The sequence below is a fragment of the Ranitomeya variabilis genome, chromosome 2, assembly GCF_051348905.1.
Source record: "Ranitomeya variabilis isolate aRanVar5 chromosome 2, aRanVar5.hap1, whole genome shotgun sequence".
Lineage (NCBI taxonomy): Eukaryota > Metazoa > Chordata > Amphibia > Anura > Dendrobatidae > Ranitomeya > Ranitomeya variabilis.
This window is the reverse complement of record NC_135233.1, coordinates 1,024,813,599-1,024,840,872: the sequence shown is the minus strand read 5'-3', so window position 1 is coordinate 1,024,840,872 and position 27,274 is coordinate 1,024,813,599. Positions and strand designations below refer to the sequence as shown.

Genomic DNA, 27,274 nt, shown 5'->3' with positions numbered 1-27,274 from the left:
AATTTTGTTTGCAAACTACAAATATCTCTCTATGATCTGAAGTAATTAGAATTAGCATGGAACACAAACATGAACAAAGTCTTATTAGAAGAAGGATTCAAAAGAGATCAAGCAGATCTGTGTTTATACACAAAATGTACAGACAGAAAGTATGTATATTCTCTTATATGTTGTCCATGTGATTATGGTTCATCAAGAGAAAACAAATTTAAAAAAAGACTAAAATTGGGAATAATCAATTTGAAGAAAAAGACCTTGGCAATGTGACATTATCTAGGGATCCAAGTCCGAAGAGAATAAAATCGAAGCTTTCTTCTAAAGTAAAGTGAAAAAAATCAACTCAATTCTGAATCAGATTGGAATGTCAAAAGCCAAAGGTATATCAAGCCCAACAGAACAATCCTGCTTAAAGTTAGAAGAAGATGATCTCTTAGGCTGGTTTCACATTTGCGGTTATGGCCACAGCGTTTGTACCGCATATATCTGCATGCGTTGTGTATTCCTATATTTAACATTAGGGACGCATGCATTTTTGTTTGTTCGCGTTTTGCCGCGTTTGACGACGCATGCGTCGTTTCGTCGTTTGCGGCTTAGTGCAGAAATGCAACATGTAGTAATTTTTAGAGGCGTCAATTTGCCGCCTGGAAACGCATGCGGTCGATTGCGCAAGGATTGCGACAAAAAAATGCATTGCTGTCTATATGAACGCATGCGTTCACAAGCACATGCGTTTGGTTGCGTTCGTGAACGCATGCGTTTCAATAGAGAAACACATGTCTAGACACTGATAAGCCACCCCCCACATACAAGGTGATAAAGGGAGGGAGTGGACATTTGCAGGTCACTACTCAGCAGACACTGAAGCAGACGAGACACAGGCTACATCTTGGAGGAAAAGAAGACCCTGAACAATGTGAGTATATCCTAGCCAATGCCTTTATTTTCTATTTTCTTTCTCTACATGTCCTAATTTCTTCCATTTCTTTCTTTCTACATGCATCAGAATGTCTTCTTCTTCGGATTCTTCTCATGAGGATTTTCTTCCTGGGCCGTGTGAAATCGAGCATGTCAGTGAGGTGAGTACTTGCCTTGTCAGATTGGTAAGTATTCACTGTCACATCTACACATGTGACAATTTGAATTTTTATTTTTTTAAGAGCTCTTCTTCTACTGCAGCACAGACAGGGCAGGAGCAGCGGAGTCAAGGTCTGGTGGAAAGACGGCAGCGGGTACATATACAAGGATAGTTGACTGTTTGTATTCTCAGTGTAATATTCTTGAATCTTCCTTTCTTTCCATTCGTATTTCTTGACTTTTTTCTTCTGGAATCCTTTTGTATGTTGACTTTCCTATTCATGCCATTTCTCAGCATCTTTTTTCTTTCTTTTCCTTATGTTAATTGAGCAAACTTTAATGACTTTATTTAATTTTTAGGTTTCACAACAGGAGGATGATCTAATTGAGAATGACCTCCTCATCTCCCTGGTCCAGGAGCGAGTCCCGTTGTGGGACACCCGGGATCCACTGCACTCAAACAACGTCACGATCCGGCGCTTATGGAATGAGGTGGCCAAAGAGATGTGGGATGGCTGGGACAATGCCACGATACGAGTCCGAAATGCATTTGGTAAGTATTGCACTGCAGTGTGAAGCAGCAGAGACCTTGGCCGTGCTCACTCGACTGTGTGTGATGAAAGAAACTCTCAGGAGGTTTTTTTTTTTTAGCAGTGGCCAAAGTCAAAACACGTTGGTGTTCGATGAAGGACAGCTTCAACGAGGACCTACGTCAAGTGAGCCGTGTTCCCAGTGGTTCAGGAGCAAGGATCAGAAGATACAAATACCATCGAGTTCTGGCATTTTTAAGACCGGTCCTTGCCCAGAGAATGTAAGTATTTATCACGTGCATTAGGTTGTATTGTATTGCCATAATCTGTATTTTTATATTCCACAGGATTTTGCGTCTGGTTAATTTTTGGTATTAATTTTCTTTTTCCTTTTTTCACAGCACATACAGCACTACTGTTGGCCCAGGTTCTGGAGCGGTCCTTCATCAGACAGCCATGGACCCATCCCAGCCATCCAGCAGCGCTGCAGCAAGTGGGCCTTCCACACTAACTGGAGACCAGGGAGCTGGTCCATCAGGTCTTCCCCTTTCGCAGTCCTCTTCCACTGCCCCTTTTTTTTGGGCTCCTCCCGGCAGCGGCAGAGGGCTTCGGACAGGTCACTCATGCCCGAGTTTTTGCACTTGAGCTCGGTTTTACACAAAGCAATCAAGGCTTTGGGTGACCGAATGGATGTTTCACATAGCCTCTTGAATTCACGTATCCAGGAGGTCAGCAAAAGCCTTGACCAAGTGAAAGCTGGACCTCCAGAGGCCAGAACATCATTTTTTTAACCAAATTGAGCAGGGCATGTCGGAACACCTTACTCCTGATCTATAGCTGAGTGTCATGCAGGCCTGCAATGCTGCTTATGTGCAGGCTATGCAGCAGAGTCGGTATTTCCAGCAGACAGTGTCGGCATATCCACCTGTGCCTTCACTGTCACGATTGACCTCAATGCCGACCTCTGCTGCATACCACTGCACGGCCACCTCAATTCCTTCCACAGCCGGACACCACTACAGCACCACCACCATGCCGAGTGCAGTTGGACATCCAACTGCCACCACCATGACAGCCGCTGCTCCTGCTTGGACCTCCTCCACTGACACCACAATGCAGCAGGACCCTGGCATGGCCTTTCATACCGCCACCACCACGATGCAGCAGGACCCTGGCATGGCCTTCCGTACCGCCACCCCCACGATGCAGCAGGACCCTGGCATGGCCTTCCGTACCGCCACCACCACGATGCAGCAGGATCCTGGCATGGCCTTCCGTACCACCACCACCATGATGCAGCAGGACCCTGGCATGGCCTTCCACTCTACAAGCGCTATGGACTCTGGCATAGCTGCATGTTCTACGAGCATTATGGACTCTGGCATGGCTGCACGCTCTATGAGCACTATGGACTCTGGCATGGCTGCACGCTCTACGAGCACTATGAACTCTGGCATGGCTGCACGCTCTATGAGCACTATGGACTCTGGCATGGCTGCACGCTCTACGAGCACTATGGACTCTGGCATGGCTGCACGCTCTACGAGCACTATGGACTCTGGCATGGCTGCACGATCTACGAGCACTATGAACTCTGACACAGTGCAGCCGGACCCTGACAGGTCACCCACCACCACGCTACGCCATATGAGCCCACCAAGACCTCCCACAACCAGGCAAAGCAAAAAAAACCACAAAAAAAAATCAGAGGACTCTTAGTATTCCTCCCCCTTCACCTCCCAATGTGTCTGTAATGTTAGGTTTGTCTCACTCTTCCAGTGCGTCTCAAGCCTCTCATGTGTCAAGCCCCATCCCCGAACTTCCAGACCCTACTAGTTTCATTGCCTCTTCTCCTGCCACCTCTGCGTCGTCCACGGTTAGCCAGGCCTCAGTGCTTCACACCCCACGTTTACATCACTCTACCCCAAGCCGGCGCATTTAAATAAAGTTTTTTGGTTGTTAAAAAATAAATACAGTTTGATTTGCCCCAATTAGGTTTGGTTTATTGTGACTATCGCCACCGGCAACACACACCGTGCGCCAACTAAGAAACTTCGCCACACACTTACTTTTTGGGCCACATCATATCTCCAGTAGTTATAAAAAAAAAAAGACTGCAGCTTTGTGTGTCTTTAGTATACAGATATGAGGTGGGCCCAAAAATATTAGATGTATTATCTCCATAATCTCTTCTTTCTGCTTAGTCTGTGACTAGTGTGGCAGTCTGAAGAGAAAATGGTGGAAATACAGTGCAGAACTCTACCGAACAGATCAGGTGTCAAAAAAAACTCATTAGTTGGGACACCTGACCTGGTGAGTATAGAACTGCCTTGTATAACCACCATTTTCTCTTCTTTGTACATAATCTATTACACACAAATTGAAGGGAAATTGGTGGTCACACACGGCATATCTATGCTCACCTGCACAGGTGTCATAAATAGTGAATTTATGAGGCTGTTATATGTGCATCATGAATTCATTATTTCTGACACCTGACTTGATGAGTATAGACCTCTTTAGTGTGACAGTCATTGTCTCTTCTGTCTGTGTCCAATGGATACAGCAGAACAGAATCAGGATGCAATGACGTCACCAAGCTTAAAGCAACATGGCTGCCCTCACACTAGCAGTATGTGGTCAGTGTTTTTTTTTATCAGTATAAGCCAAAACAAGGAGTGGAACAATTAGAGGTAAATTATGATATTAACATAATAACTAGCACCTCTGCCTTTATCACCCACTCCTGGTTTTGGATTGCAAAAACAGATATTAAATACAGACCAAATACTGCTAGTTTTAGGACAGCCATGGTTTGTAGAGGAAAAACATAGGAGACATGGTCAACACAACCAAAACTAAAGTTTATTAATGAGAAATATTATTATCATTGCAGAAAATTACTGGTACAGATCTAATTACAACAGGACATTTACACAACATTGTCCTGCCATGACACACGTCCAATATCTGAATCAAAAAAGGCAGCAAATTGGTCCCGCATGTGACCAACTGCTGCAGTTGACCGCAGCGGGTGATGCTGAAAATCGTGCAGTGGGTGTGCAACTGGTTCATCCAGTTCAATGTTGGGTTGCTCCTTAGCCATTATATAATTATGCAGAACCACACAGGCTTTGACCACCTCGTCGACTGTTTCCACTTTTAGATTAATGGCTGATGCAAGAACGCGCCATTTAGAGACCAGAATGCCAAAGGTACACTCTACTGTTCTTCGGGCCCTGGTCAGTCTGTAGTTAAAGATCCTTCTAGTGTGGTTCAAGTCCCGACTGGAATAGGGCTTCAGTAGGTTTTCACACATCTGAAAGGCCTCATCCCCAACCATAACAAATGGCATCGGTGGACCTTGAGTGTTGGGGAGAGGTTGTGGTGGGGGAAAATTGAAATTTTTGCCATACACACGGCGGCCAATATCCAAGTTCTTGAAAGTCTGGGAATCGTTGCCACAGCCAAAAGCTCCAATGTCCACGGCGATGAAGCGACAGTTCGCATCGGCTATTGCCATGAGCACAACAGAAAAATATTTTTTATAGTTGAAATACTCCGATCCTGTTCTGGCAGGTTTGATAATGCGGATGTGCTTTCCATCCACCGCTCCTAAACAGTTGGGGAAATCACACACACTCCAGAATTTTTCCGCAATTTCAAGCCACATGTCCAAGGTGGGTAGGGGTATAAACTCATCCCGGAGTACATTCCACAAAGCCCGACAGGTGTCCGCAACTATTCCGGACAGGGTGGATATTCCAAGCCGGTATTGGAAGTGGAGGGATGATAAACTCTCTCCGGTTGCCAGAAATCTGTAAGAAAAACAAACCCCCCAAAAATTACAATCTATTCTATTTATGGTGTGGTTACGCTAAAGAAAGAAAGGAAAATACCCAAAACATACATGTCAGAAAACACAAAATTTGGACTGCTATTGGTTTCAATTTGGAACGTACCTTAATGTAACCAGCAGACGTTCCTCCGGTGGAATCGCTGTACGGAGCTGGGTGTCCTGTCTTCGTATGGCTCCTTGGACATGAGCAAGCAAATCCCGGAACAAGTCTTGCGACATCCTTGTATATTCATGGAATTTCTCCGGGTTGGCATTAAGCTCGGCATACAGCGTGTGATAGGCTCCACGGCTCTCACGTAGTTCGATAATGGGGTGTCTCCAAAAATGCCTACGTTGTCTCTTTCTCCATCTTTCGCGATTTCTGTCTTGCTCCCAAGCAAAAGCACATTCAAGAAACAGCTTGATGCTTAAATCCAGGTTGAAATAAAAGCTCTCCATGCGAAGATCCATCATGACACAGGATACAGGAGCAAAATCTGAAGATTCCAGCTGTTCAGGGAGCGAAATAAAGAAATCCCATAATACACGCCCTCTGTAGTCCCATTGGCGGTGTCTGGTTATCTTGATTTTTCTCTTGTGAAATTTCTCATCATGCGCACCAAAAACGCAAACGCATGAAAAAACGCAGATAAACACGTACAAATGCGGCGTTTTTTTAACCGCATGCGATACCGCATGCCTCTAAAACCCGCCGCGTTTGTACGTGTTTATATGCTTTTTTCCACCACTTGCGGATGCGTTTTAAACGCTGCGGATTTAAACGCAAATGTGAAACTAGCCTTACCTAACAATAAGAAATACAGACTGGCAGTGGGGGGCACTTCTATACATAGCAACTATGACTCGACCCGATATTGCACCAACAATTGGAATTCTATGCAGATATGTGCAAAACAGCGTAAAAAGACTGGAATGGCTTTAATAGAGTTCTTCGATATTTTATCAAGACTCAAGACATAAATTAAGGATATCTGCAACAGGAGATCTAAAACTCACAAACCACAAACTCACAATCATGTGGATGCAAACTTTGCAGGTGACTTAATTGATCATAAATCGACAAGTGACTATTTTGTTCAAGCTTGGAGAAAGTTCAATTTCTTGGTTTAGGAAAAAATAGGTATGTGTAACCTTGTCATCTACAGACACAAAGTATGTGTCTGCAGCCCATGCAAGTCATTAGGGCTGTTAGGAGATCTTGGTAAGCCATCAACTCAAATGACTGTGATTTATGAAGAAAACCAAGGATGCATTAAACTTGCATGCAGTGAGAAGATCAATATGAGAACCAAACATATTGATGTTAAACATCATCACCTGTGTAATTTGATAGAACATGGCATGGACCACGAACACAGACTTATCCAGGAAGTCCATGTAACTGTTCGGGTTCGGCACCTCGAACATCGGTGTTTTCCAAGCTGTCATCTGCATGGCATCACGAGAAATAACAGCAGCTCTGATCAGAGAGCAAGCAGCTGTGAATGTTGTTAAAAAGTTTACCTCCCGTCACAGAGGCATCAGCTGATGTGACTACTACTCCCATCAGCCAACGCCTGTTGCTGCTAATAATAGCAAAAACAGGTACCGCTGGTGGGAGTATTCATCAGCCTGCACCTGCGCTATAAATACATTTTTTTTAAATGTCATGTGTTCTCCTCTATTTTTGATAACTAGCATTGCAAAACTGAGAGCTGCGTGCTGCAACCCTTCAGCATAGTGAATGCCAGGGTGCGATCACACAGGTGAACAGTGTCAATCCAATATATTCCAATATTGGAGTTCATATGGTAACATTATGAGGGGCTGCAAGTGAGGAAACTATGAGGGGCTGGATATAGGAACATTAAGAGGGGCTGGATGTTGGGACATTATGAGTGACCAGCTGTGGGGACACTACAAGAGGGGCTAATTGTGGGAACATCACAAAAAGGGACTGCTTGTGGGGATATTATAAGAGTGGCTTACTTTGGGGACATTACAAGAGGTGCTGGTTGTGGATAAATAAAAGGATGGGCTGGATGTGGGGAACATCACAAGAAGGGCTGTGGGGGATGTCACAAGAGGGGCTGTGGGGGGCAATATATATGGGAGACTGTGGGGACATTCTACTGTATATAGAGGGCTTTGACAGACATCATACTGTATATGAAGGGCTGTGGTGGTTACTTTACTATGTAATGGAGGCTGTGGTGGACATCATTCTGCATTGGGGGCTGTGGTTGACATTATAGTGTATATTTGGCTGTACGGGGAAAGTGTGAGGAGGGGGTATAGTTTGGAAAGGACAAAGTAGTGGGCAATATCAGGGTAAAGTGTGAAGAGGGGGCACAAAATGTATGTGGAAAAGGGTTAGCATGGAAATGGGGCACAGTATGGAGAGATTAGCATGGTGAAGACAGTGTGGAGATATAGAGAGCGTAATGGGAAACAATGGAGAGTGGACGGCCATAGCATAGGTCATGGTTTATAAGGGCGGACATAGTGGCACTTTCAGCTGATAATGGTGGTCAGTGTGCTGGTAATAGCTCATAAGAGGCTGACAATGTGGAGACCATATACAATAGGAGGCTTGTTTAGGGCACAGCATAGACAGAAAACTTTATGCAGGGGGCATTTTAGTAACACTTTTTTTAAGTGTACTATTTTGGGATTTGCTGGAGAAGAGGCAAATCTGCAGAGATGCACTGTGGATATGAAAAATTATCATGGCATATGGACAAGAATGAAACAAAAAGAAAGAGACTACTCAATTAGAGAAGATGCAAAACCTACAAGAAACAAAATGAGTAAAAACCCTGCTGTAACTAAATAAGTAAAAAGCAAAAGTGCATTTAAATTACACAGAGTTCTTAGTAATACTGTTTTTGATCAAAAATTGGGACAGTCCTACACTGTCTAATATTAAAAACCTTACCATGTGTCCGAGTTGACCTCAGTGTGTGAATAAGGGGAGACAAAAGGACCTGGTCCCAACCAGTGGACACCAGTCTGGGGAAGCCTTTATATGTAATTGCCAGCTCAGGAAAGAGAGGTCACACCCTGGCTTGCATAGAATGCAAAAATACAAAGAAAGAAGACAATGGAGCTTGGCCACATTGGCCATAAAACATACTGCATGTGTACCAACTCAAACCAAGCTAAATTTTTTGTGTTTTTTCAATTAGAGAAGATGTAACCCACAAGGTACAGTACCTGAATGTAACTGTTTACTTGTTTATACTGACTACTTCTCATCAGTACTGTGGTTCCTATATGGTTTGCTCTCTGATAATGAATGATAACAGCATCTCCCAGAATCTCCTTACCATTCTTTAAGGACATACTAGAAGTTATAGGCCTAACTTGACATTACAGCTGATTGCTGCACTAAGCATGGTGCTATAGTCATGTACTGATGGTGGTTCTGGTGACATTTACATTTAGTAATGATCGCACTGGTGTTGTATTTATTTACTATGTTTCTCATGATGTATTCATGTACTGATGGAGGTTCTGGTGATACATTAATGTACTGATAGTGATTCTGGTGATGTAATTCATGTACTGATGATGGTTCTGGTGGTTCATTTATCTACTGATTGTGGTTCTAGTGCCGTTTTCATATACTAAAAGTAGTTCTGTTGCCTTTTTCTTGTATCGATGGTGGTCCTAGTAACCTAGTTATTTACTAATGATGGTTCTGATGCCATATTTATGTAATAGTGATGATTACGATGTTCTATTAATGTACTTATGATGACTTTGGCTTCATATTGATGATGGTTCTGGTTATGATATGTGATGAGAAAAACCATCACTACATGATTACGTCAAAAGAACCACCATCCGTACATGAATGCATAACCAGAACCACCATTAGTACAGGAGTTCGGTACCAGAACCTCCGTCACTTTTTTTTTCAAACTGTATTTGGTGCAAGATGGACGCAAACACCATAATATGTAATACTTTAGCTATAGCGGGGTCTCTTTAGTTTCCATTAGATTAGCCAAATACTGCACACCTTAACTAAAAGCAAACAGTCCCCATCATAGCTAAGCTATATTTGTTCCCAAGACCATCACTGGGTCTGATATTTAAAATATTGGATGACAGGGATGAATATCATTATTTGTCTCTGGTGTTGTGTAAATGGTCTGCAAAAACATAAAGTAGACCCATTTTTTTTTTTTTACTTTTGCTAGAATTTTTTGGTGAAAAAGTTACCAATTGTAGTAGAGGTGGTCATCAGAGCTTGCTACTTAACCCATCAGAATGGAAGGAGGGGAAATGCATGGGGACCTGTCACCTTAGTCCCTGATCCATTCATTTACTTGGGGCTGAGGTTTCAAAATTTGATTTTCGAAAGAACTGCACATAAACCTGTGTATGGAGATTTATACATTACAAGACCAATGCTTATTTGTATAGATGAGCGCATCCAGTCCAACATCCAGGTCAGTGCTATGTGGTGTCTAGACAAAAGGCTCACATTTCTAACCTTACAGAGTACCAGAGACTGCAATTGATTAGTCCGGGCTGCTACAACGCCGTCTGTGATGAGCCAGGACTGTCTAATCATAACCCGGGTCAGGAATGCTGTAAGGTAAGGTAAGAGATTCACGGCCTCCTGTCTACTCATCACATATCAATAACCTGGACATTGGACGCGAGTCACGCTAATCGATCCACTCATCTCTACTTACTCCATTTTTTCTGTCACTGACCTGATCAGATGGTGAGTAGCATTTGTTAACCATTTTCATCTGCAAAACAAAAACAAAACAAACAGTGGTTAATTCACTAAAATAAAAAATGTATTTAAAGCATACTTGTGTGAACATTGCACAAAAAACATAAGCATCAATTAAAACATTTTCTGTACAAGCAAGGTCATATTCAACAGAGAAGGGACAAGAAAAAAAATGTAAAAAGAAATGTCAATTTTTGTTGTTGTTTTTTTTTTTTTTTTTTTTAAATTCACCCTCTCCTTTGGTTCTCCAGGTGCCCTCCTGCTTAATCTACCCATTTGGGCTAACTGTAATATTTCCAATTCAGGATGTATTAAGCAGATTTCTACTAATAATGTTACATCTTAGACTATAGTATGAAGCATGAGAGATAACACAGTATCTTTCTAAGACACAGACATATTCTTAAGATTACATTTTTATGCATTTTTTCAACATTGTAAAATTTTACCTTTTTGATGTACGAGATATGAGTAATAAAATGAAAATTTATGAATTTTTATTCACACATCGTGTTAGTGACTGCTGCAGATTTGTAGAATTATTAGACCATGCTGAGTTTCTTTTTCTTGGCTTGTGGGCTTTGAAATACAGTATTTTTCCTTTGTTGGTGCTAAGGGGATCTGTCACCTTACAGTGTTGTTCTGCTTCAGGGGAGCATAGAAAATCTATGAACCCAAAGAACATGAAAAAAAATACTAGAAAAAAATAAGCTGATATACAGTATTTTGACCAATAGAAACCTAATTCTTTATATTTTTGAGCAAATGAATATTCCTCAGTCCTTGGCCTTAGCTGAAAAAAAAAAAAGTGACCCCAGATTCGATCAGGTCTGATCCAAAGACGCAAATCTTGTGCTTCAATGGTCTCAAGCTACAACATGTATTATTGTGCACTGGTCTATCCATATAGAGCAGAATGTACTGTATTTTTCGGACTATAAGAAACACTTTTTTCCCCCAAATTTGGGGGGAAAACAGGTGTGCGTCTTATACTCGGAATGTACTTACAATTAGCGTGGTGGCAGCAGGAATTGGACAATTCCTCCTGTGGTCCGATGCTGCAGGGCGATGATCTCACTCCCATCCCAGCCTGATGCAGCTGTTGCAAAAAGTTTGGCGGTGCTCGGTGGTACCGGGACTCCGGCGACATTTTGTGAAAGCCTGGAGCCCCCACACTTCCATTGCCTCGATGCTGTGGCCTCCGGAAAAATGGCCGCCGGAGGTAACGCCACAGCATCGAGTCAATGGAAGTGCGGGGGCTCCGGGCTTTCACAAAATGCTGCCACATCACCGAGCACCACCGAACCTGTAGCATCAGCCTTGGGATGGGAATTCCCAGAGACCACTGCATTGTGGTAATGGATGTGCAGGGGCTCTGGGCTTTCACAAAATGTCGGTGAAGCCCCCGCACCACCAAGCACTGCCGAACCTGCTGCACCAGTCTGGGTCAAATCATTGCTGGACCACCAAACATCCCCTGTGACTCCACTCCACCAGTGCTGCCTATCCCCCCCAGGGTAAGCCAAATTCAGAACTGTAAGACGGACCCCCATTTGAAGCATAAATTTTTTTCCCCCATTTCCTTCTGAAAATCTGGGGTGCGTCTTATGGTCCGGTGCATCTTATAGTCCGAAAAATACAATCCTTTTTAACCCCGTTAGACTTTAGATGCTAGCTCTGTCTGCAACCCCTTCACTGCCAACCTAATAGCATCACAGGTTCTCGCTAACCAATTGGTAAAGCAAAGAATAGTTTGGAGACAGGTGGTTCTATCCTTCATTCAATTATTTACATGTCCTTCAAACACAAATACAACATGGAGTTTATGCATATGGATGCAGGGGAACTCTTCTAGGCTCCCTGAACCTTCTGTGTGATGAAGACTGCACAATGCAGTCCATCTTGTCACCTGTGTCAGAAGAAGATAAACCTGTCCTCCACTGTTGAGGATATACTTTGAGGGTCTGAGAAGAGACCAAACACACGCAGAGATACAGTAAATGATCGAATTCCTTATAGTCAGGCCCCAATTGGGGGATTTTGAGTGAGATAAATGGTAGAAGAGGCGCTAATGATTTAATTTTTCTTTTATTTTGAGTGTTCTTGTTAAATGAACAATAAGATGCTTCACAGGTGGTAGTATTAGGATGCAATGCACATGGCTTAATTGTTATGATGCACAATATGTATTGTTAATAATTTTAGGAAGTGCAACATGAAAATAAGACATTCCAAGTAAAGACCACTCTATTTTCAGAGGCTCTTTGTGGGCATTAACATTTTCAGGATCACTAAAAATATTGTACCATTGTAAAAGTAACAAAAAAAAACAGTACATACTCACATTCTGATGTCTGTCACGTCCACCGGCGTCCACAGGGTTACGCGCTGCTGCTCAGAGCTTCCTACACTGAATGTGTCAGCGCCGGCAGTAAAGTAGAGCACAGTGGTGACATCACCGCTGTGCTCTGCTTTACTGCCGGCGCTGACACATTCAGTGCAGGAAGTTCTCGGCAGCAGCGCGTAACCCTGTGGATGCCAGGGGACGTGACAGACATCAGAATGTGAGTATGTACTGTTTTTTTTTTTACTTTTACAATGGTAACCAGGGTAAATATCGGATTACTAAGCGCGGCCCTGCACTTAGTAACCCGATGTTTACCCTGGTTACAAGTGAACACATCGCTGTATCGGCATCACACATGCCGATACAGCGATGACAGCGGGTTATCAAGCAATGAAATAAAGTTCTGGACTTCTAGCTCCGACCAGCGATATCACAGCGGGATCCAGATCGCTGCTGCATGTCAAACACAACGAGATCGCTATCCAGAAGGCTGCAACGTCACGGATCGTCGTTGTTCTCGCTGCAAAGTCGCTTAGTGTGAAGGTACCTTTACAGACTGAACCAAGATAATACCATGGGCATTATCTGGAGGTGTTTGATACAGTGCACACAAAAGGTTGGTACATGAAATGAGAGTAATTAGATTAGCAGAACATGTGATTGGGCTAACAATTGTCTTAGTGATAGGAAACAGAGGGTGGTTATTAATGTAACATACTTCTATTGGGACACAGTTAACAATGGGGTAACACTGGGGTTTAGTATTGGGCCCTCTTTTTTTAATAATTTTTTAGAGGGCATACAGAGTAGTGTTTCAGCTTTTGCAGATGATATTACACCTTGCTAGGTAATCAACAGAGAGAAGGATGATTTAATATTACAAAGGGATTTATGAAAGCTGTAGGTTGGGCTTTTGTGTTTTATTCAGATAAATGAAAAATTATGCACTTGAGCAGAGGAAATTAAATATATACTTATGCATTAAATTCCAAAACACTGAGTAAAGATGTCACTGAAAAAAATGTGGGAGTATAGGTGGATGGTAAACAAATATTTAGTGACCTGTGCCAGTGCAGCTACTGCCAAGGCTAATATAAAAACGGGATGCATAAAAAGAAGCATAGATGCTCATGACAAGAACATACATTTACATCTTTATACAGTGGATGAAATAAGGATTGAACACATCACTAATTGTCTAAGTAAATATACTTCTAAAGATGATATTGACAGATTGGCTAATAAATCAAACCATAGATGTCTATACATTGTTCTGTGTAATAATAATAAATGACACTTGGAAAAAGAATTGAACACATGCAGAAAGAGAGGTGTGAAAAGCCATGAAAGTCATGACACCAGCTCAAATCTATCAGTAGTTAGAAAGCAATCTTGCCCTCTAATGAAGAATACTATCAGCTGATTAAACTTATGGCCTATAAAAATGTGTCTGATTTCCAAGGTACCACACAAGAAACATTTTGATGGGTAAAACAAGTGAGCTGTCTCAAGACCTTTTCAACCTGATTGCTGCCAAACAAACTGATGGCATTGTTTATACAAGATGGTTTCAAAGAAAACAATAAGTAATGCACTCCACTTTTCTGTATGCACGTTCACCATGCAATACTCCAGTGCTGAACAAAAAGCACGTTCAAGCATGTTTAAATTCTGCTGAACAACATTTAGACAAACTTTTGAAATACTGGGAGAATATAGTCTGATCATATGATACCAAAATTGAATGCTTTGGATGCCATAATATACACCTTGTTTGGGAGCCAAAAGACACTACATATCAGTTAGGAGGTGGGAACATCCTGATGTGGAGCTGTTTTTCAGCATACCGCACTGGAAAACTTAATATAATTGAAGGAAATGCAGCTGCGGTTATCCCGGTTGCTTGTGCACCTTTGTCTACCACACTTTTTCTTTCCACTCAACTTTCTATTACTATGCTTGGATACAGCACTCAGTGAACCGCCAGCTTCTTTAGCAATGACCTTTTGTGGCTTACCCTCCTTGTGGAGTGTGTCAATGACTGCCTTCTGGACATCTGTCAAGTCAGCAGTCTTCCCCATGATTGTGGAGCCTACTGAAACAGACTAAGGAACCTTTTTAAATTCTCGGGAAGCCTTTGCATGTGTTTTTTTCTTAATTATTTTAATTTACTGAGATAATGACTTTGGGGTTTTCATTGGCTGTAAACCATAATCATCAATATTAACAGAAATAATCAGTTGAAATAGATCACTGTTTGTAATGACTCTGTATAATATACGAGTTTCACTTTTTGTATTGAAGAACTGAAATTAATACATTTTTTGATGATATTTTAATTTTGTTAGAAGCACCTGTAACTGCATGCCACAGGTTGCAGAGAAAAACATTTAAGGTTAGTTATTAAAGAATAGGGTGGTCTTGGGGTTTTTCAGTTTGAAAAATCAAAGGTTTAGTGGCAATCTTATTACAATGTACAATTATATGAAGGGACAGTGCAAAGGTATGTCTAATTATCTTTTTATACCTAGGCTTACAACAGTGACAAGAGGGCATACACTACTTCTAGAATAGAGATCCCCAACATGTGGCTCACAGGCTATTGACATGTGGATCGCAGCAGCAGTAGAAAAATAGTGAATTCTTTCTGACACAAGGTGGAGGAGGAAGAGTATAAATGCTCTGATGGCCCATCAGTTGTCTCATTCTCCTATCTGGTGGCATTACATTTCTTTGCCCAGCCGCTACATCTTTCTCCTAGTTAGTATTTCCCTCCTGCTGCCTGCTTACCATTTTGGAGGAGGCCCCAGGCATTAGCTCTGCTGCTGTATTTTACAGCTTACATTGCCATCATCCACCACTATCCAATCCAGAGAAGAATGGATCGGCGAGCTGGCAGTCAAAGCTCCATGCTTCCATGGGTTGGATAAACTGGAAGAATAGTGCTACTGTTATGAAAACTGCTGTGCTGTAACCTGCTCATTTTGGGTAGCAACCAGAATTTATCTGCAGAGAACATTGCATAATTTCTAGTGATGAGCAAATATACTCGTTACTTGAGATTTCCCGAGCACGCTCGGGTTACCTCCGAGTATTTTTCAGTGCTCGGAGATTTAGTTTTTTTCACCGCAGCTGGATGATTTACATCTACTAGCCAGCTTGATTACATGTGGAGATTCCCTAGCAACCAGGCAACCCCCATATGTACTTATGCTGGCTAAAAGCTGTAAATCATTTAGCTGAGGTGATGAAAACTAAATCTCCGAGCACTAAAATATACTCGGAGGTAAACCGATCGTGCTCGGGAAATCTCGAGTAACGAGTATATTTGCTCATCACTAATAATTTCCTTTACACTACACAAATACTTGCTGCTTTGTGTCGGTATATCACATAAAATCCCAATAAAATATTTTTATCTTTGTGGTTATGACTTGAAAAATGTGGAAAAGTTTACGGGGTATGAATGCTTTTTCAAGGCACTGTACATAGTGTCTTTTTATTCGTGTATGACCTGTGACATGGAACAACGCTTCTAACAAGCTCACCTTTGTTGCAGTTTGGCTGTTCCTCAACCCATTTTAAGCCTCCGACACATCTTTTTTGTTTCAATTAATGAATGTGATTCAACATATGACGGTGATCTACATATGATGGTGATCTACATATGATGGTGATCTACATATGATGGTGATCATTATCACCTGTTTGGTTACTCGTAAATATATATATATAAAAATAATCCTACAAATCGCTGACTTTGTGCAAGAGCACCTAGACAAATTTCTGCTGCTTTGACGGAGAAATCGGTAAGTCACACCAAATATTGATTTGATTTATATTTGTATTGTGCTAATCGCTAAAAAGAATCTATTATCACTTTTATTTTGTAAATTATTCTTTGCTGTATGTTTTCTACACCAGCCAGATACTTTTGCATGGTACTGTTTGGCAAAATTAACCATGACTTTCGTTTAACCAAACGGTTAAGTTTGTAAAAGACTGAACAATTCAGCTGAAGGCAAAAAAACATACTGTGTTGCTATTTTTTTTCTTTTACTATACTATATTTTGTGATCAGTAAAAGATCAAACAGGAGATCTTGCTGTAACCTTGACAAAAGCTAAAGTGTCGACTTTGAATTTTGGAAGCACAAATAAAACAGTAAGTTCTCTATTTTAAAACCGTGACATTTAATGAACACGGCAATGTACAGTATTTTATCACAGGGTTGACACCTTCACATCAATATTTTTCAGATCTGATGGATTTGATATATTTTTTTTAACTAAGACCATTCTCGATCCATCCATGGAAGAATTGCTTTAAGGGGCTTGATTTTTAAACAAAATCCAGAACTGAGATTTATAAATGATTAATTATTGCATGCATACAAAGGCGGTGATAAGATAGCTACAATTTTATTTTTATGCACATCAATAGGCATATGGTGGCTTGATGTGTGGGCTGAGCCTTACTTTAGATCTTCAATTCTTTTAAATCAATCCCAAAACTAAAAGTGTATTCCAGTAATATGTATTTATCAAATATCCACTGGCTAAATACTAGATCAGTGTGGGTTCATTATCCTGAATGCAAGCAACAGAAAGGGGTGCCCAAATCCCCCTTCCTCCAAACAACAATTTTAAATGGAGTAGAATTCATGAATGCCTCCTGTCACTAGTTTCAAAGTCTTAGACCCTAATAAATACAGCTGACTGTTCTCTAAGTGGTTACAGGAATTACCCTATTTCTTAGAGAAATGCACAAAAGTCTGGATTTGCATTAACATAACAAAACAATCAGTAGATACCTGCTGAACCCCATTACTGCTCCAATGCCACTTCTTTCTTGCTCTTAGTGTATCCTTGCTCTTGTCCTCATTTGCTAATCAAAATTGTTAGGTTTAATAGTGTTGTGCACCCAGGAGTCCACTTTTCCTACTTAAAATCAATTGGGCTAATACTGTGCTGCAGTCAGGACTCAGGAGGCCACATTTTTTTTAATTAAAATCATTAGGGCTAATATTGGGGTGCAGCCAAGAGTCCCCATTAGTCAGGAATGCACATTTCCTACTCAAAATCATTAGGGCTAATAAGTCAGGACTCATGAGGCCCCATGTACTAATTATAATTGTTAGTGCTAATATTGTTTTTCAGGCACACTATCTTAGAAAATAAATACTGATTGTTCATTTAGTAACAGGTGACTGACAGGTCTGGGCCTAAGGTTGTGAAAGAGAAAATTAAAAGAGGGGAAGGGTGCATACAACATGAGTTGGAAAAGCGAGGTTGTGGTGGAAGGGGGATAAGGTTTGGTTTTCGAGGTGTATATGGGTTAGGTGTTAATGTTACTGAAAGGTCTTCTGAACAAATACCATCTTGTCCTATCCAAAGATAACTGACAACATCTGTTACTGGATGGGCAACTTGACTACCTTTCTTTGGTATGCCTTGTAGATGAGGGTAAGAAAGAGCATGTGCTCCAGTGGATGGCAAGCACTGCAACAAGTGACCTCTTCTCCTCCTCTTCCTCCATCTTAACATCATACAGAGTACAATTCTCAAAGGTAGCACCCCAATCACCCTTGTTTCCCCCTGCATCACAACTTTCCAACTGCCTATCTGACTGGGGAACCACAAATAGGCCAGTCCGCAGAGCTGTTCAAACACTAAATTCCATGGGTATCAGAGTTCTGCTCCAAAGGTTCACAAAATCCAGAGTAGGAAAGGATCTGCATCAATGCCCCAAATTTTTTCCTGTTGGATCTTGGGCTGGACAAAGTAGGGTCCAAGCAGAAACAAGGCCCTCGTCACTAGATGTAAAGCCACCGGAGTGGAGGTGATAATTATGAGACTCAGATACCTGAGGGGCACATGGTCTGTACTGTGCTGTCAGTGCAGGAAGAGAAGGAGGGTGACTCTCTGGGCAAACAGATAGCATGACAATGAGGTTGTAGAACCCACTTGTTGTGAACCCAGAGGCATGCAACTAAATAGCTCAGCAGAGGAGGTGTAAGTGGTAGACGTCCACAGACATGGAGTGATGAACTACGACAAGCTGTGGCCAGCAGTGGTCACAAGAATAATAATAATAATAACATGCCTTAGTCTTGGAATTACATTGAGCTAAAATGCGAACTAGCGGGCCTCACCAACCACCGGCCATCACATTAGTCGCATCTGCTGCTTCTTCCTCCTCCTACACCATGACAAGTGTTCTCACACAGGTCCCCGGCCACGGAAACTCTACTTGTTTAACCCCTACAGTCAGAGTGAGTGCCAGTCAGTTTATATTGAAGTGAAGATGCCTGCTGTTTTTGTTTAAGCGAACACACCATTTCTTCCTCAATCCATCATAATATCACTGACTGCACCTCACTCATAGTCCAGCACTTTATCCTGTTCACAATACTTAATCCTCTCTAAGCACAGCAGGCAGCCCTCGGCCCCACAGTTGTGGTCACATAAAAGATTGATTCCTAATATACATGTCAAAGCTAAGAGCTTGAACAAATGCAGGAAATATCTGGCCTGTCAGTCTATCAAGACAGGTCATCATTTCAGGAGCAACAATACAGCCAAAGAACATAACATTAGGCACTTAATTAACTGCTGAACCTCAGGAATTACATATAAGGCCACATATAAATGTGGTCTTGAATATGTGGGGAAAATTAGGAGAGAATTCCACAAAAGGATAAGAGAACACATATTAGATGCAGTTAGTAAAAAAGATACACCAGTAGCCAATGACCTTAATCAATTCCATCACGGCGACACAACCAAAATCAAATTCATAGGGATTGACGAAGTAAGCCCTCCGCCAAGAGGTGGGAATTGGGACCAACTACTTCTGAGGAATGTATCGAAATGGATTTTCTGGTTACAATCCACACACCTGAATGGCCATAATGAACAGTTGTCATTTGCCTCATTTCTCGAAGATAGGTTGAACTAGGGGAAGGGATTCTAGGTACAGCGGTCATTGAATGGGGATGCCACAGCGCAGGTTATTAGGGTGTCAACCTCCACGGTTTGAAGGCTGTGAGCTAGTTGGGTAGTTAATAGGGAGAGTTACATCCCCCACACCTTCTAATATCTTGCCATGGGGATCAGTTGTGTCGCCTGACAATGCAAAACACCATTCTAACTGGCGCTGCCGTGTATCCCATGTTCTTATTTCTGTCCCTCATCCTAGGACCCTTAATATAGATAGCCATAAAATTGATAGGGAAACCTAATTGACTCTGACCATGAATTGTGTATCTCACACATTTTTATTACATTTTCTTTGCTATTAATGCACATTTCACTGAGTTAACCTCCGAGTGATCCATTGTGCACTTGAATACCCTGTGTAATAGAGAAGTCATGACATGCTACTGGTACATTAGAGATTATATGTATCTCTTATATATATTTTTTCTTAAAACTAATGAGATAACCATTCTTGTTTTTTGAGAGTTGCCTCAAAAAATACCTATCATTATACTCCTCCTGAAGGTATGGGACACGTATGCGCCGGTATTGGTCATGGTATGGAGCATGAGTACCAACATCCTGTAAAGCGCGTCACACTGAGTGACGTCTGAGTTCCACCGGCAAGAAGCTGCTGTAGCCAGATGTCACGTGACGCTAGTGGGTGGATGTAGCAAGTCATTGAAATGACTTATGTGCTCCTATTACCTAATATCCAGTCTTCTGGCGTGCAGACTAGAAACACCAGACTGAATGGAGATGCGTGCAGGATAAAATGCACGCACCACTACAGGTGAAAAAACAATTACAGCTTGGCACTTTGTTTCCATATCACTCACCCAGTTGAGTGCAGCAACAAAATTTGTTGGAAGTCATTGAGGGGGACAGCCACCGTTATAGTAGGATGCAGTAATATGTGCATGTATTTCTCTAAGCATCCATGGTGACCAAGGTGAGACTGTTCTAATTATGTTCAAATTTCTCACTGCATATTTACTATGTGGCCCTGAGGATGAATATAAGTGTACACCCCATCTGGCCTAGCTATTGGTGTATTGCAGTTTTGAAGTAGCTGGGGGGGACATTTGCCCTGCACACCCAGTATGACCGTAATATGCCTAAATTGTTTTCGAAGCAGTAACTTGTTCTTTTGAATCTATAGCCTGTATAAAGAAAGGTGTGGACTAGCCCCATCTTTGTTATAGAGTTTTACTGTCATATAATTTAATAACCTATAGACAACCAATTAAGGATATTGGAGAGGGCTAAACCAATTATCCTTGCTAATCACAAAGATAAAGTTGTCTGGTTTATACTTTCAGGTACTCTACACAATATACATTTTTTTTTTACATATGATATAGACAGAGTCATTGAGCCAAAAAGTTGGATACATGTACTGATGCACTATTCTCGAGGTATATGACTTTGTCCATTTGGGACATTGCAACTGTTTGCACTTTGTGCAGCTATTTTCACAGGCTTCAACAATAGCTACAAAACTATATGAGTAAGCTTGATTTACCTAGCATTAAGCCCCTTATGCCAGGTTTGCAAGAGGCTAATTTGTGCATTTTGAGTGCCATATATATGTATTATTTTTCTTGCACCTTGCACTTTTGATACATTTTATATAATAGGATATAATGGAACTAGAGAGAGTACAAAGGAGGGCAACAAAATTAATAAAGGGGATGGGAGAACTACAATACCCAGATAGATTAGCGAAATTAGGATTATTTAGTCTAGAAAAAAGACGACTGAGGGGCGATCTAATAACCATGTATAAGTATATAAGGGGACAATACAAATATCTCGCTGAGGATCTGTTTATACCAAGGAAGGTGACGGGCACAAGGGGGCATTCTTTGCGTCTGGAGGAGAGAAGGTTTTTCCACCAACATAGAAGAGGATTCTTTACTGTTAGGGCAGTGAGAATCTGGTATTGCTTGCCTGAGGAGGTGGTGATGGCGAACTCAGTCGAGGGGTTCAAGAGAGGACTGGATGTCTTCCTGGAGCAGAACAATATTGTATCATACAATTATTAGGTTCTGTAGAGGGACGTAGATCTGGGGATTTATTATGATGGAATATAGGCTGAACTGGATGGACAAATGTCTTTTTTCGGCCCTACTAACTATGTTACAATGTTACTATGTTACTAGTTATAAAAGTTATGTTTTAGCTCACAGAAAATATTGTATATCCCAACTTCACAGCTAAAATCCTACAGTTTCAAAATGGCTACTAAGATGCTTAGCGCTGACGGTGAATCCTTTTGCACTTTAGTCTTCAAAAATGGAAGAGTGGCCTGAACTTGCCTGTCATGCCTTGGAGATTTTGTCATGCCTGGCAGCTAGCATTCTCTCAGCATGTGTCTTCGATGCTGCTAGTGGTTTCCTGATGGATAAGCACATCCGGCTATCCCCTGAAAGTATAGACCGTCTAACTTTCATCAAAATGAACATTTTTTTGTTAGGCCTCCTGTAGTGGAAGATGTGTCAGAAGCCCATTATACTGTTTCTACTCAGGGGAAATTAATGCCACTTTAGTGGTTTGTGACAATGATTTTTTGAAATGTGGAGACTCCAAGTTGGGTCCCCACCTTGTGGGTTGCCTGTACTGGAAGGGGTGTCAGAGGTCAATTATACTATTTGTACTCTTGAGAAATTGATGCCACTTTAGTGGTGTGTGGCAATAATTTTTTGAAAACAATGTTTGCACTTCAAGTTGGATCTCCTTCATATGCGTTGCCTGTAGCTGTAGGGCTCCCAGACTGGCAGGTCTGCACTTACTTTCTGTCAACTACCTTGGTTACTACCCTTACATTTTTCTACCAATAGCAGTCTAAGAAACTAATGTTTGTGCCAACTGAGTGTACCTGGAAAAAAACAGTTTGAGATGTTGCATGAGGTTTCAGGGCTTCCAGCAAATAATGGTTACACCGCTCCCTTACCCACCTCATCCTAATTGAACCTTCAATTCAAAGTACTAAATGTTGGCCAAGATCCTGATACCTTATCCATGGCCTATGTCTGACTGCTTCTGTGTCATTATAAAATGTTCAATTTTGGGTCAATTAATGAGACTTTTCCTCGTTTCTGCCCCTAATTTTTGGAAGTGTTTGGTCTCCAAGTTGAGTCTCCCTCTGCCTGAATTTGGCAGACCTATCAGAGCACCAGTCACTCATCCACCTGTTACTGATCAATGTTTCAAGCCCTGTCCCATGCATCCATGCTGTGCACTTATGCTATTTGTACTCTGGGTCACTTGATGCCACTTTTCCTGGTGTTGCCCCTAATTTGAGCTGTTTGGGAAAGTTTTTGGTCCCCTTTGTTGTCAATGCGTTTGGTTTTGCCTCCCATTGAATTCAATGGGGTTTGGTTACATTTGACGAACAGTTCAGCAAACCGAACTGAACCAAACCTTGAAAGCTTTGCTTATCTCTAGAAAATAGGACATCGCCATTACAGACCTGTCACCAAAGAATGGTGGGGCCACTGGAGTAAGATGCACCTAATTCATTAAAATATGCACACTACTTAATAAATTAGGAATCTTACAAGTGATGTGCACCTCTGGTAGAAATGTACATGTATATGTATAGACACATACTGCACACACATACGCATGTATATATATATACATACTCATGCTCTGCACATACATACGTACATACATAACAGCCGGTCTAGACTTTAGCTATAGACTCCTGCAGCTAAGAGATCTTTGGTAGCATCATGGTTATTGTTATGACCCCAATGGCAGAGGGTCTCAGGAATAAATACCAAGTCTGCAAACATAAAAAACCAGCTCATAGGGCAGTGGTAACTGGGCTGACCATATATCTAATCCTAGCACCACAAATAGAAGTAGCCGGGGAACGTGCCTACGTTGGTTCTAGAAGTCTCGCGCCAGCCGGAGAACTAACTAACCCTAGAAGGGAAAAGAAAGACCTTTCTTGCCTCCAGATAAAAGACCCCAAAAGTTGGATACAAGCCCCCAACAAATAATAACGGTGAGGTAAGAGGAAAAGACAAACATAAGCATGAGCTAGGTATTTAGCAAAGAGAGGCCCACTAGCTAACAGCAGAATATAGCAAGATGACTTATATGGTCAGCAAAAACCCTATTTAAAATATCCACGCTGGATATTCAAGAACCCCCTGAACCGACTAACGGCCGGGGGGAGAACACCAGCCCCCTAGAGCTTCCAGCAAAGTCAGAAATTACATTTAGTACAAGCTGGACAAAAATAGAAGCAAGTAACTCAAAAAACAAAGAAGCAAGACTTAGCTTAATTTTGCAAGAGCCAGGACCAGCAGACAGGAGCAACAGAAGGATCTGATTACAACGATGCCAGGCACTGGACTAAGGATCCAGGAAGTTAATATAGCGACACCCCTGAACTAACGACCCAGGTGAGTTCCAAACAGAAGAAAGACAATCCCAGAGTCATACCACTAGTGACCACAAGAGGGAGCCCAAAAAGTCAATTCACAACAGTACCCCCCCTTAAGGAGGGGTCACCGAACCCTCACCAAGACCACCAGGGCGATCAGGATGAGCAGCGTGAAAGGCACGAACCAAATCGGCCGCATGCACATCAGAGGCAGCCACCCAGGAATTATCCTCCTGACCATAGCCCTTCCACTTGACCAGATACTGAAGCCTCCGCCTGGAGAGACGAGAATCCAAGATCTTCTCCACCACATATTCCAACTCGCCCTCAACCAACACCGGAGCAGGAGGCTCAACAGAAGGAACCACAGGTACAACGTACCGCCGCAACAAAGACCTATGGAACACGTTGTGAATGGCAAACGACACCGGAAGATCCAAGCGGAAGGACACAGGATTAAGGATTTCCAATATCTTGTAAGGACTGATAAAGCGAGGCTTAAATTTAGGAGAGGAGACCTTCATAGGAACAAATCGAGAAGACAGCCATACCAAATCCCCAACACGAAGTCGGGGACCCACACCGCGGCGGCGGTTGGCAAAACGCTGAGCCTTCTCTTGTGACAACTTTAAGTTGTTCACCACATGATTCCAGATCTGCTGCAACCTATACACCACAGAATCTACCCCAGGACAGTCAGAAGGCTCCACATGTCCCGAGGAAAAACGAGGATGGAAACCAGAGTTGCAGAAAAATGGCGAAAACAATGTAGCGGAACTAGCCCGATTATTAAGGGCAAACTCAGCCAACGGCAAGAAGGTCACCCAATCATCCTGATCCGCAGAAACAAAACACCTCAAATAAGCCTCCAGAGTCTGATTAGTTCGCTCCGTTTGTCCATTAGTCTGAGGATGAAAGGCAGACGAAAACGACAACTCAATGCCCATCCTAGCACAAAAGGATCGCCAGAACCTGGAAACAAACTGGGATCCTCTGTCAGACACAATATTCTCAGGAATGCCGTGTAAACGAACCACATTCTGAAAGAACACAGGAACCAGATCGGAAGAGGAAGGCAGCTTAGGCAAAGGTACCAAATGGACCATCTTAGAAAAGCGATCACATACCACCCAGATGACAGACATGCCCTGAGACACCGGGATATCTGAAATGAAATCCATGGAAATGTGTGTCCAAGGCCTCTTCGGGACAGGCAAGGGCAAGAGCAACCCGCTGGCACGCGAACAGCAAGGCTTAGCTAGAGCACAAGTCCCACAGGACTGCACAAACGACCGCACATCCCGTGACAAGGAAGGCCACCAAAAGGACCTAGCCACCAGATCTCTGGTGCCAAAAATTCCCGGATGCCCTGCCAACACCGAGGAATGAACCTCGGAAATGACTCTGCTGGTCCACTTATCAGGAACAAACAGTCTGTCAGGTGGACAAGAGTCAGGTCTACCAGCCTGAAATCTCTGCAACACACGTCGCAAATCTGGAGAAATGGCTGACAAGATAACTCCCTCTTTAAGAATACCAACTGGTTCTGCGACTCCCGGAGAGTCAGGCACAAAGCTCCTTGAAAGAGCATCAGCCTTCACATTCTTTGAACCTGGTAAATACGAGACCACGAAGTCAAAACGGGAGAAAAACAATGACCAGCGGGCCTGTCTAGGATTCAGGCGTTTAGCAGACTCGAGATACATCAAATTTTTGTGATCAGTCAAGACCACCACACGATGCTTAGCACCCTCGAGCCAATGACGCCACTCCTCAAATGCCCACTTCATGGCCAACAACTCCCGATTGCCAACATCATAATTCCGCTCAGCAGGCAAAAACTTCCTCGAGAAAAAGGCACAAGGTCTCATCACAGAGCAACCAGGGCCTCTCTGCAACAAAACGGCCCCTGCCCCAATCTCAGAAGCATCCACTTCAACCTGAAAGGGAAGTGAGACATCAGGCTGGCACAAAACAGGTGCCGAAGTAAATCGGCGCTTCAACTCCTGGAAAGCCTCCACGGCTGCAGGAGCCCAGTTAGCAACATCAGAACCTTTCTTGGTCATATCCGTCAAAGGTTTAGCAATACTAGAAAAATTAGCAATAAAACGATGGTAGAAGTTAGCAAAACCCAAGAACTTCTGAAGACTCTTAACTGACGTGGGCTGAGTCCAATCATGAATAGCACGGACCTTGACTGGGTCCATCTCCACCGCAGAAGGGGAAAAAATAAACCCCAAAAAGGGAACCTTCTGTACTCCAAAGAGACACTTTGAGCCCTTAACAAATAAAGCATTCTCACGCAAAACCTGAAACACCATCCTGACCTGCTCTACATGCGAGTCCCAGTCATCAGAAAAAACCAGAATATCATCCAGATAAACGATCATAAACTTATCCAGATACTTCCGGAAAATATCATGCATAAAGGACCGAAACACTGAAGGAGCATTAGAGAGCCCAAAAGGCATCGCCAAGTACTCAAAATGACCTTCGGGCGTATTAAACGCGGTTTTCCATTCATCTCCTCGCTTAATGCGCACAAGGTTGTACGCACCACGAAGATCTATCTTGGTGAACCACTTGGCACCTTTAATTCGGGCAAACAAGTCTGACAACAGAGGCAAAGGGTACTGAAATTTAACAGTGATCTTATTCAAAAGCCGATAGTCAATACAAGGTCTCAAAGATCCGTCCTTCTTGGCCACAAAAAAGAATCCCGCACCAAGAGGGGAAGAGGAAGGACGGATATGCCCCTTCTCCAGAGATTCCTTGAGATACGAACGCATTGCGGTATGCTCAGGTACAGACAGATTAAATAGTCTTCCCTTAGGAAATTTGCTACCTGGGATCAAATCTATGGCACAGTCACAGTCCCTATGAGGAGGCAGAACACTGGACCTGGACTCGCTGAACACATCCTGATAATCAGACAAATACTCAGGAACTTCTGAAGGAGTAGAGGAAGCAATAGACACCGGCGGGGAATCACCATGAATACCCTGACAGCCCCAACTTGACACAGACATTGCCTTCCAATCCAAGACTGGATTATGAGTCTGCAACCATGGCAAACCCAAAACGACCAAATCATGCATTTTATGCAGAACAAGAAAACGAATCACCTCCGGATGTTCAGGAGTCATGCACATGGTTACCTGTGTCCAAAACTGCGGTTTATTTTCCGCCAATGGCGTAGCATCAATACCTCTAAGAGGGATAGGATTTACCAAAGGCTCAAGAACAAAACCACAGCGCTTGGCAAACGACAGATCCATAAGACTCAGGGCAGCACCTGAATCCACAAACGCCATAACAGGGTAGGAGGACAATGAGCAAATTAAAGT

At 42.5% G+C, this 27,274-nt stretch overlaps 1 protein-coding gene across 2 annotated transcripts in view; it reads right to left on the bottom strand.

Moving 5' to 3' along the window:
* Positions 1 to 27,274, bottom strand: part of SNTG2 (syntrophin gamma 2) — a 778,898-nt gene that overhangs the window by 213,786 nt on the left and 537,838 nt on the right. For both annotated transcript variants that reach the window (XR_013221976.1, XM_077291344.1), the window contains exon 11: positions 10,173 to 10,211. Coding sequence is in view for 1 of the 2 variants with exons in the window: in XM_077291344.1 (XP_077147459.1) it covers positions 10,173 to 10,211 (39 nt within the window). In the remaining variant the exon portion in view is untranslated. The remainder of the gene's footprint in view (positions 1 to 10,172; positions 10,212 to 27,274) is intronic.